The 20,270-nt window shown below is 45.8% G+C and overlaps 1 protein-coding gene across 1 annotated transcript in view; it reads right to left on the bottom strand.

Annotated features, from left to right (window-relative positions):
- The window catches only part of SEC24D (SEC24 homolog D, COPII component), a 377,092-nt gene that overhangs the window by 75,694 nt on the left and 281,128 nt on the right, over positions 1–20,270 (bottom strand). The window contains exon 13 of the mRNA XM_086961445.1: positions 14,180–14,273. Coding sequence (XP_086817571.1) covers positions 14,180–14,273 — 94 coding nt within the window. The remainder of the gene's footprint in view (positions 1–14,179; positions 14,274–20,270) is intronic.

Raw genomic sequence — 20,270 nt, 5'->3', positions numbered from 1 at the left:
GAACCGACAGTTGGGCAGGTAAGTTGGGGGGGCACTGGGTTGCACCTCGGGTTCTCTTCTCCAGGGTGCAGAGCGGCTGGATGCAGGGGTGTCGTTTGAGGTCAGATTTCACCTTACGGGGCCACTCGCAGTTGGGGGTCTCAGTGCAGAGGCTGCAGGCGACGTCAGGGAGTCCCGGAGCGGTCAGCCCATGGTGGACTCAGGCTCTGAAACACTGGGGGACCTCGCTGGAACCGGTGGACCACTCGAACTCAGGCCGTAGGCTACAGGTGCAGTGGTGGTTCCAGGCGTCGGGTTTCTTTGTCCTCAGCAGGCTCGGAGTCTATCTTGGGAGTTTTCTTTTGAACAGAGCTGCTGTTCACAGGAGATTTGGTCTTTGTTGAAGGCAGTCAGTCCTCCCAGGGTTCTGGAGGTCGCTGGCTACAGGAAAAGGGGACTTTTGGCCCAGGACCTCTGGAAACTATAGACGGGCCGGTAGGGCTGTGGCCAAGTCTGTTGTTCTCTGCAGTCTCCTCTGCTGGACGTCTTCTTTCATCCTTTTTCCTCTTAGGTTGCGTGAATCTACCTTCTTGGTTCAGAGCTGCTCCTTAAATACCGTGTTTAGGGGGCATTTTAGGGATCTCGGGGTCAGTAGCCAATGGGCTACTGACCTTAGGGTGACTACACCCTTGGTGTGCTCACCCCACATAGGGGAGTGAGTACAATCCATAATCCTGATTGGGGAGTGCCTGCCATCTGCAAGATGGTGGGCACTGAAGAGTGCGCTTCACCTCGCCTCCTCCACTTGAGAGGTGGGGTTGGCAGTGGTCGACACACCTGGGCTGGCTAATTTTTCCCGCCTGTCTTCCCACCGAAAATGCGGGCAGAAAGGAAAGGGGCCTGCCCCAGATAGCAGGGGAGATTGGGGATAACATTACTAAGGCTGCAAGGCCTTTGAAGCTCCCCAGCCACAGATGGCTCTTCCTGGCCTGGGGGAGGTATGAACACCTCTGCCCAGGAAAGGCTTTGTTTCGGGGCTGTGGGAGCGAAGGCTCCCACCCCAGGGGTCCATAAACATGTCTTGTGGTGGCAGGCTGGTGTGTACCAGTCAGGGAACCCACACGAGGCTGGTCATTTTTTAAGGGAGCATCTCTAAGATGCCCTATGAGTGAATTTTTCATTAAATTCCACACTGGCATCAGGATGGGTTTAATGTGCTAAGAAGTTTGATACCAACTTCTCAGCTTTCAGTGTTGACATTATGGTGCTGTGGAGTTCGTAATGACAAACTCCCAGCACAATATAATCTTAATGGCAGCACTGCCCATACAATGTCAATGAATGGACTTAGACACTGTAGGGGTGCAGGGCTCATGCACCTGTACACTTACCACTGGTATGGTGCACCTAGCTAGAGGGGTGGCTGATCTATGCCAGGGCAGTGGGTTGTAGGCATGGCACACAGGGATGTGTGCCATGTCGACTTTTCACTTTGGTCTGCACCAAAACATGCAGCCTGCAAAGGCAGTGTGTAAGTGTAAAGGTACACGGCCTCCAAGGGTGGCACAGTAAGTGATGCAGCTCTTAGAGGCTTTCCTGGTCACAGTGCCCATTTACCAGGGGCTGACCTGTGGTCAGGGTGCCGATTGGGGGTAAAAGTACAGTTTTGGGGAAAGAACACAGGCCCTGGGAACCTGATTGGCAGAGATGCAGGGCATATCAAGTCAACGTGCATCAGTAGTCTGGCAAAAAGTGTGTGTGGGGGGGGGGTTACTGCAACAGAAACCCAGCCTCCAACAATGATTATGACTTTGAATTTAACTAGAATTACATGGCAGAGTGCGCCTAATATCCTAGTTGTCACACCTCTTTTGTTTTTAATTTTTCGTAGATTTGGCCATTTGTATCTGTGTTGCACAGCATGTTAAATGCCGGCAGCACCTGGACGCCTGCTATGATGACGAACTGTTGCCAGACCAATAGTACTATCATTTTTAACCCAAAAGCTTTTTAATGGCCATCCAAAAGGATGTTGTGGTCAACACAGTCATTTCAATGAAACTTATAGAACTTCTCTCTGCGCAGTTCAGGGTAGTTTTTGATATTTATCTAATTTCATTGATCTCACTGCTTGGTTTTCCTGGTGATAAGATGCCTCTTGAAGTATGGAAGTCACATATGAGCAGGATGAGACCTTGGAAATGTCACACATAAGCAATCTGAAAACCCGTCAGCTATGTGCCATATAATACTCTTGAATGCTTTTTGATCGGAAAGAATTGTGTAAATTTGGCCAAAGGTATTAAAGCTTTTAGCACCTCAAACATCACTGTTACAAAATAAAGTGAAATGTAACACGTCACTAGTGTGTAATCTTTAATAAGTAGATGCAGTCTAAAATGCTATTTATTACCACTGTCATGGGGATGGACCATGACTCATGAGAGGCAAAGGATTGTGTGGGTCATGATGCCCCTCGCCTCCCTTTGCAAATGAAAACTTTGGCCTTAGAGCCATTGATCAGTCCCAACACCACTACCAAACACTATTACGCCAAGTCAAAAAGCACAATTTCTGAAAGACCATTTAGTTGTTTGAAAAGCTCCACCTTGTAGTTTTGTAGCTACAACTACTTTTGAAATACAGTATTGTCTAGTAATGTTTTGAAACTGTGGTGATTTTTTAAAACTCTAGTAGCCCTGCCCCAACTGAATCCGCAAGTTCATCGGTGCGGCCCTCGGCTGCAAACCAGACTGTACTTTTGGCCCCTGAGAAAAGGTTTGTGAGTAGCCATGCTCTAGATGAATCTGCCTTTGCAGCATGATACTATACATATCACTTATGCAACAACCTGCATAATCAGGTTAAAAACAGACAAAATATCCCCCAAAAATTCCCTCGCCCCCCTAATTGCTCCATCATATATACAGATTGCTCTTGAGAAGGGCTCGTGAGCTGGCAAAAGAGCACAAGTATGTATGTCCACGGCCATGGAGTTTGGCCAAGTCCAGGCACTGTAACCTGTCGCATTTTGTAAGTCATCTGCATCAGCAGCCTCCCCCCGGTTCTCACCAGCCTCTCCACTCCGGGAGGCCTCAGCCGGAGGCTCTGTCAGCTCACGTAACATAGCTTCCCAGGAAATCAGGTCATCTGCCAGTTTCTCATCCCATCCCACTTCTCTCATATGAGCCTCCTCTGTCAAAGTCAAAGTCAGATAATTTATATAGCACGCTACATAGCCTGAGGGTCTCAAGGCGCTTGAGGAAGGGTGGGGACTTACTTGTCGAATATCCAGGTTTTAAGTTGCTTTCTGAATGCTAGGTGGTTTTGAGTGAGGCGAAGGTGAATGGGAAGTGAGTTCCAGGTTTTAGCCGCCAGGTAGGAGAAGGATCTTCCTCCCATGGTGGTTTTGTTGATGCGAGGAACAGCAGCAAGGGCTTGGTTGGAAGAGCGTAGCTGGCGGGAGGGGGTGTAGAAGGAAAGTCGCGTGTTGAGGCATTCGGGTCCAAGTTCGTAAAGTGCTTTGTGTGCGTGGGTGAGGAGGCGGAAAGTTATCCTCTTATTGACGGGGAGCCAGTGGAGGTTTTTCAGGTGACCAGAAATGTGGTTTTTACGCGGGATGTCTAGTATGAGTCTGGCTGATGCGTTCTGGATGCGTTGGAGTTTTTTCTGAAGTTTTGCGGTGGTACCGGCGTATAGGGTGTTTCCGTAGTCCAGGCGGCTTGTAACCAGTGCGTGGGTGACCGTTTTTCTAGTTTCGGTGGGGATCCAGCAAAATGTTTTTTTGAGCATGCGAAGAATGTTGAAGCAAGATGATGAAACGGCGTTGACTTGTCTGGTCATCGAGAGTGAGGAGTCCAGGATGACGCCCAGGTTCCGTGCGTGGTCCGTCGGGGTGGGTGCTTTTCCAAGGGCCTCTGGCCACCAAGAGTCGTCCCAGGCGGAGGGGGAGGTACCTAAGATAAGGACTTCTGTTTTGTCTGAATTCAGTTTCAGACGGCTGTGCTTCATCCACTCGGCTACTTCTTTCATTCCTTCATGTAGGTTGATTTTGGTGGTGTTAGGGTCATTGGTGAGTGAGAGGATCAGTTGAGTGTCAGCAGCGTAGGAGATGATGTTGAGGTTGTGTTGGCGTGCGATGGTCGCGAGGGGGCTCCTGTATACGTTGAAGAGGGTGGGGCTAAGAGAGGATCCTTGTGGCACGCCGCAAATGACTTTGGTGGCTTCTGACTTGAACGGTGGGAGTCGAACTCTCTGAGTTCTTCCGGCAAGGAACGAGGTGATCCATTCCAGTGCTTTTCCTTGGATTCCGATGTTTCTGAGGCATTGTAACAGGGTGCTATGACAGACTGTGTCGAAGGCTGCGGAGAGGTTGAGGAGGATGAGGGCGACTGTATCTCCATTGTCCAGTAGAGTTCGAATGTCGTCTGTTGCTGCGATGAGTGCGGTCTCAGTGCTGTGTTTGGCTCGGAAGCCGGACTGTGAGGAGTCGAGGGATTTGTTGGTTTCGAGGACGGCGGCGAGCTGGTTGTTGACAGCTTTCTCAATTACTTTGGCCGGGAATGGAAGGAGCGAGATGGGGCGGTAGTTTTTGAGTTCGGTGGGGTCAGCTGTGGGTTTTTTCAGAAGGGCGCTGAGTTCGGCATGTTTCCAGCTTTCCGGGAAGGTGGCGGAGTTGAGGGAGCAGTTGATGACGTCTCGGAGGTGTGGTGCTATGATGGAGTCTGCTTTGTTGAAGATGTGGTGAGGGCATGGGTCTGTGGGGGATCCTGAGTGGATGGAGTTCATCAGGCGGATGGTGTCCTCAGTGGAGATTGGGTTCCAGTTATTAAGGATGTTCAAGGGGGGGGTGAAGGTATGGTAGAAGGTTGGGTGGCTTGGTCTCCGGGTTGGTTGTCGAAGCTGTTGTGGATGTCTGCGATTTTGTCGTGGAGGAACGAAGCTAAGGAGTCGCAAAGGGTTTGAGAGGGAGTGATGTTGTTGGAGTTGGCAGTGGGGTTGGTAAACTCTTTGAAGATGTTGAATAATTCCTTGCTGTTGTGGGCGTTGTTGTCTAGTCGGTCTTTGAATGCGGCTTTCTTGGCAGTCTGGATCAGTTGGTGGTGTATGCGGGTGGCGTTTTTGAAGGCGTCCCTGGTGCTGGTGTTTGGGTCTTTTTTCCAGGCCTTCTTAAGGGAGCGACAGAGTTTCTTGGATTTCTTAAGATCATCGTTGAACCAGGGGGCGTTTTTGCTGCCTAGTTTGATTTGACGTTTTTTCAACGGTGCTAGGTTGTCGGCGCTGTTGGTTAGCCATTGAGTGAGGTTAATGGCTGCTTGGTTGGGGTTCGATGAATGGGCAGGGGGGTTTTGAAGAAGCGATGAGGAGATCTGGTCGATGGTGATTTTGTTCCAGTTTCTTCGCAGAGTAGGTTGAGGATGGTTGTGGGTTGTGGTCTTTTTGTAGACAAAGTGAACGCAGCTGTGGTCCGTCCAATGGAGAACTGTGGTGTGACTGAAGGAGATATGTTTGCTGGAGGTGAAGATTGGGTCAAGTGTGTGTCCTGCGTAGTGTGTGGGGGTATTAACAAGTTGTTTGAGTCCGAGGTCCCCACCCATTCAATCATAGCACGCTGGCAGTTTATCACTCAGCCATCTAGTAGCTATCCACTGCTTAGCCAGACTTAAACCCAGCAGCGCAACTTCCCTACTGAGCTTCCAATTTTTTCTTTTAGGTAACAGACCCAAGAGGCATTGCTTAGTTCCAAAGGGGATCGCCAAGCCTGTGGCCCCATGAAGCTGTTCCAACACCTCCTCACAGAATTTTGTAACAAGGGGGCAGCTCCTCACCACATGGAAGAAACCCACTGGTATGCTTCCATAGCGTACGCATCCTGGGTCTCTAGCTGGATATATGGTATGCAACTGATTGGGGTAGAGGTAGCCAATATGGATAATTTTAAATTGAATGATCTTGACTCATGTATTAATGGACACCTCACTCACTCGCCCCCCCCCCCTGTATTCTAGTCCACTTCCCAGCAGTGATTGGTTCCTTACTAAACTGATGCCAAGTCTCCTCCACTTTCAAGGGTGGAACTGGCCCATCAGTGCAGTGCTTGATATAGGTGTGTAATGAGCCTCTGCCTACCTGCCAGGGACAACAGAGCGACCAATGTCTGTGTGGGTTCCAGGGTTTCAGGGAACGTAGGCCATAGTTCTCTGGCCTTGGCAGCAATTATTGCATACTGAAGAAACTGTCCACGTCCCAGGCCAAATGTCTCAAAGGTGTCCTGCATAGTGATAAATCGGTTGCCTGGGTACAGGTCACTAAGTGTGTTACACCCAACGTCTAACCACTGATCGGTGGTCATGGTCCAAACTATTAGAGCAGAAGGTCTAACCATCCAGATCTCCAGCTCAGGTGCAGAGGAAGCCCTACGGAGCACTCTCCCACTGTTGGCAACATAGTAAGAAAACATCGGACAAAGTCTCAGGAACTCCACTGCTGTGCATCAGGAGTGTCCCAAAAGCTGTATCACCGGATGTGCCTGCAACTAAGGTCTTTTCCCAATTGTCCCCCTCATTGAACCAATGAACTGCATGCTGCAGCTGGGCCGCAAGGTGTTACAATTCGAGGTCCGGAACCTCCATTTCTGCTTTGTTCCATTCTAACTTAAGTGTGGAGAGTCCCACCTTTACTTTTTCCCTGCCCACAATAGTTGTACCAGGATCCAACCTAATTCTCGGTTAGAGAATCCATGTATGAGATCCATGAGGGACCTCATACATTGTGCCATGCAGCACGCAAAAGCAGTGGGGTAGCACCAACATTTTTATCAGCACTATTTTCCCCAACAGGATGAGCTTGAAGGTGTTCAAGGTCTTAATGGAGGGACGAAGGTTGGTAATGATCCTTCCTAGGCTCAGGACGTGGCACTCTGCACTCCGTGTGCGATTTTCAGCCTACAACATTGTATGCTATCTGTTCGCCAAGGCAGTCCCGCCCTCGGCAGTAAATTGACGCCCACTCCCTTTAGCTGGCATGTAGGGGACAATACATATTTTGACTGGTTGAAATGGAACCCTGACAGCTCCCCGAATTCCTTCATGACCTTTAGAAGGATCTGGACCACAGTGGCTGGCAGTTGCAGCTATATCATTGCGGCGTCTGCATATAATGATGCAACATAGATCATCTGGCCCACCTCTATCCCCCAACCTGACGCAGTTGGCACGCCATAGGCTCCATTGCCATGGCGAACAGCGTGGGCATGTGGGAGGAGTGGTGGTGGTAGGGGTCAGTCTTGTTGTGTACCCCTTTGAAAGAGAAAAACATCAGAAACCGTTCCCAGTTCACACTTGTGCTGTCAATTCCGCGTATAACAGTTTAACCCAGGAAACAAATTGGGACCCCACTCCCATTTTCTCTGATACAAGCCATATATACTTCAAACGCATGGAGTCAAAAGCCTGCTCTATTTCTAAGAAAGCTAAGGCGTATTGATCGTGGTCTAGACAAGCGACATGGAGGACACAGGTCAGCCGCTGCAGATAACATATGGTATTCCCACATGGGATAAACCCAGACGGATCAGTATGGACCAGTTCTGGGAGATATCAAAGCAGGCACGCTACTAGAATATGGCTGAGGGTTTTTTGATCCACATTTAACATGGAGAGGGCCTGATAGGAGGCTGCGTCCAGCGGATCTTTCCCCAGCTTTGGCACCAAGACAGCCAGTCATTTTTCCTTCTCTACTTATGCTTTCTTTCCTTCTTTCGCTCTCTTTCTTTCCTTCTAGACTTTCTTTTTTCCTTATTTCTTCCTTTTTTGTTTCCTTCTTGCCCACTTCTTTTTCTTTCTGCTTTCTTTCCATCTTGCCGGTTTTCTTTCCTTTCTTTGTTCATCTTTCTATGCTTCTTTCTTTGATTCCTTCCTTTTTCAGTTGGTTTATCCACCTTTCTATTCTTCTTTCTTTCTTTCCTTCCTGTGTTCTGTCTTTCTATCATTCTTTCTTGATTTCCTTCCTCCTTTTTCACCAATGGCATAGAATTGGGTTTGTTAGGTCTGTGTGTTAGCCAAGACCTTTTAAAATGATGTGCATGACATAGTTACTTATGTTTTCAGCCACTCTTCATCCATTTGTCTGTGGTTGGGTTATTCGCATTTTTCTAAAACTCACTAGAGCATCACCACAGGGCAATGCGTTATCCCACTTCAGGCATTCGATGACTTCACTGCGAGATATAGCATGCTGTTTTCTAATCTGGAGCACATCCACAAGGAAAGTGGTTCCCTTCTGTGCCAAGGAGTACTATGGTAATGTGTGCTCTTTTAAGACAAAAAAACCTTTGACATTAGTCAATGTATTTTTTCTAGACTGGCAAACGCCCAGCAGCTTCCCAAACACTAAGGATTTCCAAAAACAACGGCAAAGCAAAACAAGAATTGCCTAAAGGCTAGCAGATGTCAGACCTATAGCTTTTGCCAATGCTAGTTTGGGTCCTGTGATGGATGCGTATTACCCACTTTTACAGGCACTTATTGTAACAACCTCAGGAAGTTTAAAATGATGCTGCATACTTCCTTTCATAGTTCAAAGATGGCTTTGTGGCTATTTCAGTGAAAACCAAAAGATTTAAGTTAAATTAATGTGCATTGTATTTTTATATTATGCACTAATAAAATTTACATTTTCAAGTGGCAGCTTTGGAGCAGCAAGCAACCACGTCCATTTTTGACTTTTTGTACAGTTCAGGAGTGGCTGCGACTTCTGCCTTTTACTTCCAGAAAATGTGAATCCAAAAAAGTCAAAAGGATCCCGACCTCACAAGCAGTGTATACAAGCATTGTAGTACTGCCAGTAAAAAGGATTTTTAGACGGGTGAAAACTAAAAGAAGATTCAAACATATGCTATTTAGGCACACTGGCCAGCTATACTAAGGATGAAAGTCTCAGATAACCCATGCAGCTGGGCCAACCCTGATATTTTACTTTATTCCTTTGTTTATATTTGGTTTGTGCAATAGGTTGTTGGGTCACAGACCCATACTGGTGCTCATGGAAACCTCTTTGATATGTCCGATGGTATCCCCACCCTGTAGATTAAAAGGATCACCATTGTCGACCCTTTCTGAATAATCCACGGTTTATGGTACCATTTCGGGCTGCAGTAGCTGCACCAAGGGAAACTGTCTATTGGCCCCATGTCCCCATGTAAATTACGTCTAGAGGCTTGGACAGACGGGGCCCCCTTCACGTTTATTATGTGTTGTGTGTTTGGGATAGGCTCAATTTAACTTTTTGCATACCATGTGTGACCAATGGAACATGATTGGAACATGTGTGTATGGTAAATGATCCACAAACACCACATCTATTCCAAAACATTTTTTTTGCATGAATGACTGTTGCAAAATGGAGGATAGTTTTTGACCACAGGGGCCAACCCCACCCTCCAATTCTTCTTCCTCTGCATGATCATTGTTTCCAGCGAATAACCAAGGGTACCCACCAGAGGAGACCCCTGGAAGGTGTACTTGGTCTCTTCACGTTGGCAGCGACCAAGCTGTGTCCCAGCATGACTGGCGGAACCCTTTGATATTTGAATGCACTGGTCCTGATTGGCAATCGGACAGATCCATCAGTTATGAACTGGAGATTTGAGCTGGGGTTTCCTTCCAGCTTGTTGTTAGCCTCTGGACCTGCACAGACCCTGCTGCTGTAGTGTAGGCGTTTTCACAACATAGAGCAAGGAAGCAGGCTGAAGTCCCCTGCTGAAGCTCTACAGGCTTGCCATGCTGCCTTTGGGTGTCTTTAAGAGAAATCAGCCGTCAAGCCAAGGTGTCCAGAAGCGTGGATACAGCATCCCTAAAGAACTTTCCATCCCTCACATGACACGAAGGAGGGTTGCCCAAGAATTCTACTGCTACATACGCTGATTAGAGGAGTTAACACACTTACAGTGCTCAGGGATACTGGTCTCTTCCTTTGAAGGTCACTTGGCAGGCTGTGTATACTATTGCACTTGTTTTGTTTATACATTGTTTAGGATTTTTGCAAAAAGTAATGAACACAGCATGTTAGGAGTTCATAATGTACTTCAGTTTGGTAGGAGCACTGCGACCTACCATTTTATACTGCGATGATCTTGATCAGTTAGTGATCACGAATGGTTGATGTTTGTAAACATGGATTAACATTACCAATGTGCCCTTAACTAGATTTCTGTTAGATTGTGCCTTTTGCTTTCAATACTGTGCTGATGTTCACAATAAATAACTGATTACAAACCGCACACACAGCACATAGCCCTGGCTTTACTACAAAAATTCATTACATTACTGCAATTTTGCGCACTCCCTTTGTTTATTTTATACCATTTGAATTGCCTTTTATACAGTAAATATTTATATATTCGGAGTTATTATTAAAATGTTCTACACTCACAACTTTGGCTGTTTAATTTCAATCTGCTCTACCCCACCTCCCTTGACCTAGGGCTTAACTGTTTGTGCAGGGCTACCTGGAGAGTCGAGGACACTTTTTGAGGTGAACTTCGTGTTGCAGACGGAATGAACGGCGCCCTGGTTCATAGGGGCCATTTGACATCCTCAGTTCTACAGTGCTTGGTAGCCCGTGCAACCCGCCCAGATAACACCTTATCAGATAACATTCTAATAAATGAAGGAAGAAATGGAAGGCAACAGCAGGAAATGTGGATCAGACGGAGGAATAGCTTGATTCTTGACACTGAGCCAAAACGTTGCGACGATCCCCTCCAAAATGCTTCCAGAAAAGTCCACAGTCTGGCCAATTTATACTATTACCATTTATCCAACCTCTCCATTTTTTAAGAACATCACCAGATCACCAACATTAAGCTGTAAAACCCCATCCTCCAATTCGTAAGCATAACCCAGAGTGACTCAGCCCAATCACAGAGCCCTTAAATTACACCACAGCACTCAAATCCAACCTGAAGCATTTAGATCACACCAGGAGTGTTTTAAGCTCATCCCAAGCAGCTTAAACCTCACTCAGAAGCAACAAATGAGCGTTATAACAAACTCTCATTTCAGAATTCACTTCCTGCACATGACTGCAACCCAGTTGTAGAACCCAGTAACAAAAAAAAATCTGAGTACATTTAAATACATTTATGACTGGCTCAAAGAGAAATCTTAACAAAGTCCTTAGTTGGCTGTAGGCCATCAAGTATTCCTTAGAAGTCAGTTTGGATATTCGGCTTCAAAAAAGAAGAGCCAGGAAGAAGACAAGGCAAATTTAAGCAGGTATAAATAACTGAAACTACAAAATTAATGATTACATCAAAGCCTCTTTGTCAAATAGATCATGCCACTTACAAAATTAAAGATGACATCACACCACACCACAGGACTTTGCTGTGAAAAATAAGCCTTGACCACACGATAAAAGTGCACATTTTCCTCCCTGCATACCTGTTCTCCCCTCACCAATCTTTCGGATAATACCAGGCGGAATTTGAGGTAGGAATGAGCATGTAAATGTAATGTAAATGTATTTGAGCTTATATAGCGCACAGCTACCCACAAAGGGTTTCCCGGCGCTTGCTTAGGGAACCCGTCCTGGTATTCCCCTGTGAGATAACCCCGGCAGGGTATCCACAAGGTGAAAGCCAGGCATCCCGCCGTGAGGGGCTGTTGTGGAGATTAAGCAAGCTATTGCCCAGAGTCGCAGAGTGTGAACCCGTGAGTCAAGAAGGCACCGGAGCGAGAATTATCGAGTCTGTGGAATTTTTGAGCCCAAGACCCGCCGAGGCGGGGAATTGAACCCTGGTCCAGGGCCGATCTCAGCTTCCGGGTCTGCCGCCTCTAACCCCTGAGCCATACTTCTCCAGCATGGACATAACCACATATTTCACCTAAGTTGAAATTCGATATTTGACACAAACACATATGTTTCACCTAATTTGGGATTTACCGTTGGGCTACAATAAAAATAAATGTATCCTTCTATAGAAACTCATAAAACGGTTTAGCAACAGACTGTTCTCGGTTCATTCTGCAGACAACAGGTACGAACTGAAGCAGGTACAGCTCAGACTTTCATGTTTCCATGGTCAATGAAGTGAGTCCTTTGATTTATGTTACAGTGACAACTATCATCCAGGATTCGGAATGTAAACACTGCCAGAATACGTTCCCAAAAACTGGACATTAATTGGGGAATGCACATTTTCCTTTCACGTGCGTTTTATGTGCAAAACATTTCTGAAATAAAGTGGACCTCGATAAAAGATGCACAAAAGTAAGGGACTGAATATGTCTAATCATCAATTGCTTCCAAAGACTCATTTTAAACTGCGTATATTTATTTAACGTAATTTTGAATTTTTTGCACAGTGCCAGCACAGCTGGAAATCTGATTCAAAGAAAGACACATCGGAATTGGGAAAATTAGCTTGATTCCAGATCAAAAGCTAGATGAAAGAGACAAGTCTTAAGTATTTGGACAAGTGTTCCATCTGAGGGCGCCTTCTAAGTGACATGCAGGTGGTATGAAAGATACAACCCCATTCAAGGCCCAGCAGACAACACCGAGATTATTTTAGTCTACTTTCCGCTCGTCAGGCAAGACATCAGTGCTGGTGAGATGCTATCAGTCTTTCTCAGCCCAAACATCAGCCGTGCTCTCGTTTCGCATTTTGTTGGGAAGACAGCATATACACTAATGCACTAGTAACTAAGAAAGAGGGCCGTGGCAATCAGAAGAGACCTCCCATGATGAGTCTAGAGAAGATGAAGAACGCACTAGATACGGAAAGGGTGTGGGGGACGAAATGTTTCTCTGACTGCAAAGGGAGAGGAGTATGTAAATACCAATCCCCATCTTAAAAAACAAAAACAAAATATAAGCAGCAATTTGTCAGAAGACGGAGCCTGATATTTGACCACTGTCTTTGAAACACAGCAAACGTGACAAGACAATTACAGAGTATAAAGGCATCTTTATTTATTGCTTAGACTTTGATGACCCACCAAAAATCGGCTCACGCCCCAGTTTGGGAAATGCTGCAATACACAGTTGATAGACATGCATGTTCTTGGTTCACATTGAGCTCTCGTTTGACACCAAACTGTGCTCTGGGAATTGCAGTTACGATTTTCTTCCATTGAACCAACTGGACTGATGCACCGAATAACAAGGATTTGTAACTAGAAAGCCCATGGCTGGAGACATGGTGTCGGTACTAACACACCAACTGCTTATACTGTGTAGGGCTTTCAATTTTCAAGAGGACATGTCAGTGATTGCAACATATGGCAGCTCAGTCCGTGGTGTCAACTACAGTAACCCTCGGGTCATTCACTCGCCAAAAGTTTGTTGTGTCAACTACAAAGGGGAAAACGACTGATCATTCGGTAATCTTATCACCTGGGGGAGCATTTAATAGACAGACTATTATTACTAATGCTTCCTCCAGGGAACGTTTTTATATGGCATTTAAAAATCTCAATTTTTGTGCCAGAAAATACCTACATTTTGATTTAAAGTATAAATTAATCTTGCCTCCTTTACTCACACAACTGATTATTTTTTTATTTCACCTAGAATGCCCATGTTTACATTGTCAATATGTATTTCTTGTTGGGATTCATTTAAAGAGAACGAGAGAGAATGTAAGAAAGGAAACAGAAAGAGAAAGCAAAGAGACGGAGAGGGAATGAGTTGGCAGCGATGAAGAGCTTTAGAAGAGTGGAGGTGGTTGTTGGAGAAGAGCTAGAGAGAAAGATAATGAGGGGAGATGAAGAGAAAATGGAGAGTAAGAGAAACAATTCTTGATACATAAAAGGTGTGAGAGTTGGAGGTGGACGATAAAGTTATTAAGAGTTTGTATTATGGAAAAAGTGACAGATAATATGAGAGATTCCACGACAGCAAAGAGAGAGAGAAAGAAGTAGGAGAGGGCTGGTTAAATGAGACGGGTGTGTGAGCTGAAGAGCAACAGAGAGAGACAGTGTAAAAAAGAGTTATGTGCATCTGCTGTTGTCTATGTTACTGTTTGCATACCTCACAGCTTTCAGCTGAAAGGAAAGATAAGTAGATGTGCGCACTGTAAAGTCTTTCTTATTTTTCAATTATTTCCCCTTTGATATTGGAGGGCGGATTTGGCCCTGCCAGGCCCGCACCTGCCCCTGTAATGACTTAATTCTCACGCAGACAGAAGACTGACCTTCAGGGCCTCCATGCCGGCCTGGATCACGGGGGCGAAGATAGTCTCGCTCTCACTGCTGTCCGCGAACATCTCTGGGATCTGGTCCAGCAAACTGCGCGAGGGGAACAGAAAGCAGAGAGCTGAAGTCAGGCGTGGCAGCACCGACACTGTATGCTCATTAAAAACAACTTTTAGAATAAGAATCAACAAGCCCAACACCCGCGGTTCAAAGCAGCGTTTAGAGTGCATTTTACTGAGGTGCAAATGAAGGAAATGCTGGATTTTTCTAACAGGAACTTGTTTACTATACTCCCCTCTTGCTAAGCACTGGAAATACCAGATGTTACTGGGCCTATTTTCATACTATTGACCACTGAGGGAGGGAAGGCTGATATCTTTGCTGGGACTGTAGCTTGCCAGCGTCTCATTGCTGCAGGTCACAGTGGTGCAAGGTCAACTTACTGAGCAATCCTGAATGGTTCCTTCATGCCCACCTAGCTGATCATTAGTTACAATTAACACTAAATAAAGTATAAAACATACAAAGAGGGTAGCACTTTTTATCACCAGGTCATTGAACTACACAAGAAACACGCTCTCCCTTTAGCCTCTGTGCAGCACCCATAGCTTTTCGGGGTGCGCCAGCTGTCAGTGAAGTCTAATGGCTTGGACAGAAGGAGGTCCCTTTGTGTTTACTTTTTGTGCGCTTCAAATGGTCATGTAGATATGGTACATGATTTTTGTAGTATTAAGTATGAACATTGGAACCCCTGTACAGAGGAGATTCTTAAAACCCATTCACCTCTGCTACCTTCAGGGGTAGCCTTTGTTGATCAAAAACATCAGTATGTTTGTAAGCAGTGCATTTGCAATATGAAGCATGGATACTGTGCACAGAGGACAAGAACGGGCATAGACCCCCACATGTTCCACTCAAATTCTGTCTCTTGTGTGAAGGGCAGGTGCAAGGTTACCCACCAACGCAGATGCCTGAAAGTTGTACCTGCCGAGCTGCACGCGGACAGGAACCACCACAATGCATTCTATGAAAAGTACAGCATGTACTACCCAGAAAACCTTCCATGAAGAGGTAAACGCAGCTCCAACATGATTGGTTGGCTACCGATCTATTCTGTTCGGTTTGTAGGGCGCATGGTACTCAATGGCCTCCAGAGCTAAATGACCAACAGGCTCTGATCTATCCTTGAATCTGAAAGCTTAACTGCAGTCGGGTCAACCTCAATTAACAAACAACCATGCCTTTAGCATTTTCCTAAAAATTTGGATCCGCAGCTTTGTTTGCTTCACACTTTCTCTCTCACAACCAATATTTTCCTCCTTCAATATTATCTCACCAATATGATGATCCTCAAATGATTTTTCCTGTTATCTTGCTGGATTCTAAATATCTTTCGGACATCAAACACTGGATGCCCCTATGCTCAACTCTCCTAAAACAGAAATTATCTACAACTGTGCTTTCTCCTACTCTAACTATGATCATCTTTTCCCAAGTGAGTCATCACCTCCCGATGTGCCAAAACCCTAGACATGCAGGTTGACTCTCCCATGTAACTCACTTCATTAATCACCAATACAGCTATGTCAAGCAGAAATCAGTCACTAATATCAGAATGTTGGATGAGTCCTCTGATTTGAATAAGATAGGTCCAACTTCCTTCTCCAATTAGAAGCAGAATGAACCATTGTGACATCCTATTCGCAGGGCTATGGAAGTACACATTCCCCCCCACAGTATTTTATTTTATTTTAAAATTTTGTAGAGCGCGTAGTCACCACGAGGGTATCCCAGCGCTAGGACCTTGTAACTCATGGGGGGGAGCGGGTAGGTAAGAGACCGGTTTAGGGGAAGAGGAGAGTTAAGAGGAGTAAAGGTTATCACGCATGTGCTTTACATTCTCTCTCAGCTGCATCTGTCCTACTTCAATCCAAGGAGATCTGCAGGCTATCTCCTACCAAGAGAGCTCAACTTAAACACTTCACTGTAGTGTTGAAGGCAATGTATGGTTTATCCCTCGTATGTTTCCTGAATCGAATCCAGACACATACTTTAAACACCCTGTATTCTTTAATCTCCATATCCTAGCACTACTTAAAACGTGGTCCTCATCTCCAGAATGCACTTCTTATGGGTCTCAGGGTTATGATCTCCTTCAGTGACACTTTAAATTCATCTCTTTGAGGATCGGTTTGGTGAGACTGAATGAATCACAGCTTAATTCCTTTCCCAGTCTAGGCATATCAGTACATCAATATCTGCAACATGTTTATACTCCTCCAACTCTTCTTTGTTGCAACTTTTTTTAATCATGGTTTTTATTTGTTCAGCTCAATTTCCTATAATGATTAAACTTCCATTTCTGAGTGAAGTGCTACTGTCACCGATAAATAAATAAAAGACCGTTAATTGCAATTACGACTTGACTAAGTTAACCCCTTCGAGACTGATGACGAGCTGGGCTCGTCATGGTGTAGCCTCCTCAAACACTGATGACGAGCCCAGCTCGTCATGAACAATGGGTTTTTTAAAAAGTCAGCATATGGGCAGAATCAGAGGAGCGCGCATGTGGTTAAACAATTACATTGGACCTAAAGAGTAGTTTTGTCTAAATATATGTAATACTACATTGATTGAATAATTAGTAATGTAAACAAAAATGCGTGGGCTGTGCTTTACAAACAAATATGCCCTTAATTCCCATTAACTGGAAAAAGAACTTTCCAAAGAAAACTTAAAACACGTAGTCATCTGTTAATCAACCAACAGCTTTTGTGACCGCCAACTAATGAAGATCACAATAACAAAGGTTAACGTTGTAGTGAGGAATAAAGTATTAGATTAAAAAAAAGAAAGATGATAAAAGGATTTCTATTGTTTGATTACAGCCAAAACAGATAGCTTTTCCAGTTCATTGTATGACTAAATCACTGCAGTGACTGACTACTGGAATGTTGTTAGTGTCTTACACAATCGCTTACAGGAAGGCAAAGGTCATCAGACCACAGAAAATTAGTTTTGTTCAAAATCCTGAGAATTGTGTGATACAAGCAATTAGGAAAGGATGGGATTGTGCAGGAATGTCTAAAAAGGAAAGCCAAAACGTTGACACCTCTATTTAATTATCACTAAAGGACATACAGTCCTTAAATTAGTCTCTTAATATGCACAACAATTTGAGAGAATGACACTGCAAGCATGTAATTATATGAATTTTCAAGAGCAGATGCTCAGACGTACGAGTCTCCTGGGGCGGCCTGTTTCATTGTGTTGATGCTTTTTACAAATTAATCATTTGGGGAAAAGCTTTCTCCTGTGACTAACTGTAGAACGCAATCCAGAAGACCATCATACTTGATCACCCACCACTTCAGAACATGACTCAGTGCTTTTCTCTTAATGCAACCTCTTGTAACTAACCGGCCTGCTGAAGCAACTCTCCCCATCCACACATTCCCAACCCCACCCGTCGACCTGGTCACAATCCCATCAACCCATCAATCTATGGCTCCTATTCCTAGCCTGGTCTACTCCCTGCCAACACCCTCTCCAGTTCACCTGTGTGCTGCATAGACCCATTATTGCTTCATCTCCAAACTCTCCTTTTACCACAGTCTTCCCATATTGTATTCCCAGTCATCACAACACAGCACCATCCAGAGACTACACCATCTCCCGTGCCACTCATAAGTTGCAAAATGTCCTTAATGTGTCTCTCCACTCTACTGTAGCTAGGTTCACTCTGTAAACATCCCACCCACATAAATTTGAAAGCCAAGTTGGAAAAGAATTTCTCAATGCTTTTCTATTGTTGGTCGCAAAAAACACAGTTGATGGACAGAATGCAGAACAATGTCTTACATTCACCCCAGTACAAAGATCTGGGCCTAAATCCATCGTTTTTTTGCACTCCACACCACCCTAGGTCAGACACTGGCTATATGCAAATCAGCCTTGACCCTGTGCCTCATGGGAACAGTCCAGCCCAAACTACCAAGCCATGTCTTTCCTAGACCGGAATCAAGCATCCAAGGACCGGTTTCTGGCTATCAGCCTTCTTCAGCCTGGATAGCTTGACTCCAGTGATGCGGAGAGCCTTGGACTCACGTCTGAGCATACCCAGCCCACCGGGGTGAAAATTGCAAAAAACACAGTTGATGGACAGAATGCAGAACAATGTCTTACATTCACCCCAGTACAAAGATCTGGACCTAAATCCATCGTTGTTTTACACTCCACACCACCCTAGGTCAGACACTGGCTATATGCAAATCAGCCTTGACCCTGTGCCTCATGGGAACAGTCCAGCCCGAACTACCAAGCCATGCCTTCCCTAGACCGGAATCAAGCATCCAAGGACCGGTTTCTGGCTATCAGCCTTCTTCAGCCTGGATAGCTTGACTCCAGTGATGTGGAGAGCCTGGGACTCACGTCTGAGCATACCCAGCCCACTCGGGGTGAAAATTGCAAATAACACAGTTGATGGACAGAATGCAGACCAATGTCTTACATTCACCCCAGTACAAAGATCTGGGCCTAAATCCATCGTTTTTTTGCACTCCACACCACCCTAGGTCAGACACTGGCTATATGCAAATCAGCCTTGACCCTGTGCCTCATGGGAACAGTCCAGCCCGAACTACCAAGCCATGTCTTTCCTAGACCGGAATCAAGCATCCAAGGACTGGTTTCTGGCTATCAGCCTTCTTCAGCCTGGATAGCTTGACTCCAGTGATGTGGAGAGCCTGGGACTCACGTCTGAGCATACCCAGCCCACTCGGGGTGAAAATTGCAAATAACACAGTTGATGGACAGAATGCAGACCAATGTCTTACATTCACCCCAGTACAAAGATCTGGGCCTAAATCCATAGTTTTTTTGCACTCCACACCACCCTAGGTCAGACACTGGCTATGTGCAAATCAGCCTTGACCCTGTGCCTCATGGGAACAGTCCAGCCCGAACTACCAAGCCATGTCTTTCCTAGACCGGAATCAAGCATCCAAGGACTGGTTTCTGGCTATCAGCCTTCTTCAGCCTGGATAGCTTGACTCCAGTGATGTGGAGAGCCTGGGACTCACGTCTGAGCATACCCAGCCCACTCGGGGTGACAATTGCAAAAAACACAGTTGATAGACAGAATGCAGAACAATGTCTTACATTCACCCCAGTACAAAGATCTGGGCCTAAATCCATCGTTTTTTTGCACTCCACACCACCCTAGGTCAGACACTGGCTATATGCAAATCAGCCTTGACCCTGTGCCTCATGGGAACAGTCCAGCCCGAACTACCAAGCCATGATGTTTTGACTGGGTGTGAGTGTTTGATTGGTTCAGATGCTCCGTCCATTACCACCCCCTTTTGTACCGCTTTTGGCCGCCATAAGTGTGGCAGGGTATGCTCAGACGTGAGTCCCTTGCTCACTTTGCCACTGGATTCAAGCAAGCCGGGCTGAAGACGGCTGGAATGCCAGAAACCGGTCCTCGGAAGCTTGTTTCCGGTCCAGGGAAGGCATGGTTTGGCAGTTTGGGCTGGACTGTTCCCATGAGGCACAGGGTCAGACTGATTTGCATACAGCCATGTCTGAACTGGGGTGGCAGAGTGGGCTAAAGAACGGTGATGGATTAAACTCAGATCTTTTGACTGGTTGTGAGTGTTTGATTGGTTCAGATGCTCCGTCCATTACCACCCCCTTTTGTACCGCTTTTGGCCTCTATAAGTGTGGCAGGGTATGCTCAGACGTGAGTCCCTTGCTCACTTTGCCACTGGATTCAAGCAAGCCGGGCTGAAGACCGCTGGAATGCCAGAAACCGGTCCTCGGAAGCTTGTTTCCGGTCCAGGAAAGGCATGGCTTGGCAGTTCGGGCTGGACTGTTCCCATGAGGCACAGGGTCAGACTGATTTGCATATAGCCATGTCTGTACTGGGGTGGCAGAGTGGGCTAAAGAACGGTGATGGATTAAACCGAGATCTTTTGACTGGGTGTGAGTGTTTGATTGGTTCAGATGCTCCGTCCATTACTACCCCCTTTTGTACAGTTTCTATTGTTGGTCATCGGAAGAAGCTTAAGTGGTGAGATTCAGGCAAAG

The sequence above is a fragment of the Lissotriton vulgaris genome, chromosome 3_1, assembly GCF_964263255.1.
Source record: "Lissotriton vulgaris chromosome 3_1, aLisVul1.2, whole genome shotgun sequence".
Classification (NCBI taxonomy): Eukaryota; Metazoa; Chordata; class Amphibia; order Caudata; family Salamandridae; genus Lissotriton; species Lissotriton vulgaris.
Note: the sequence above shows the minus strand (reverse complement) of the source record. Positions and strands in the feature narration are given on the sequence as shown.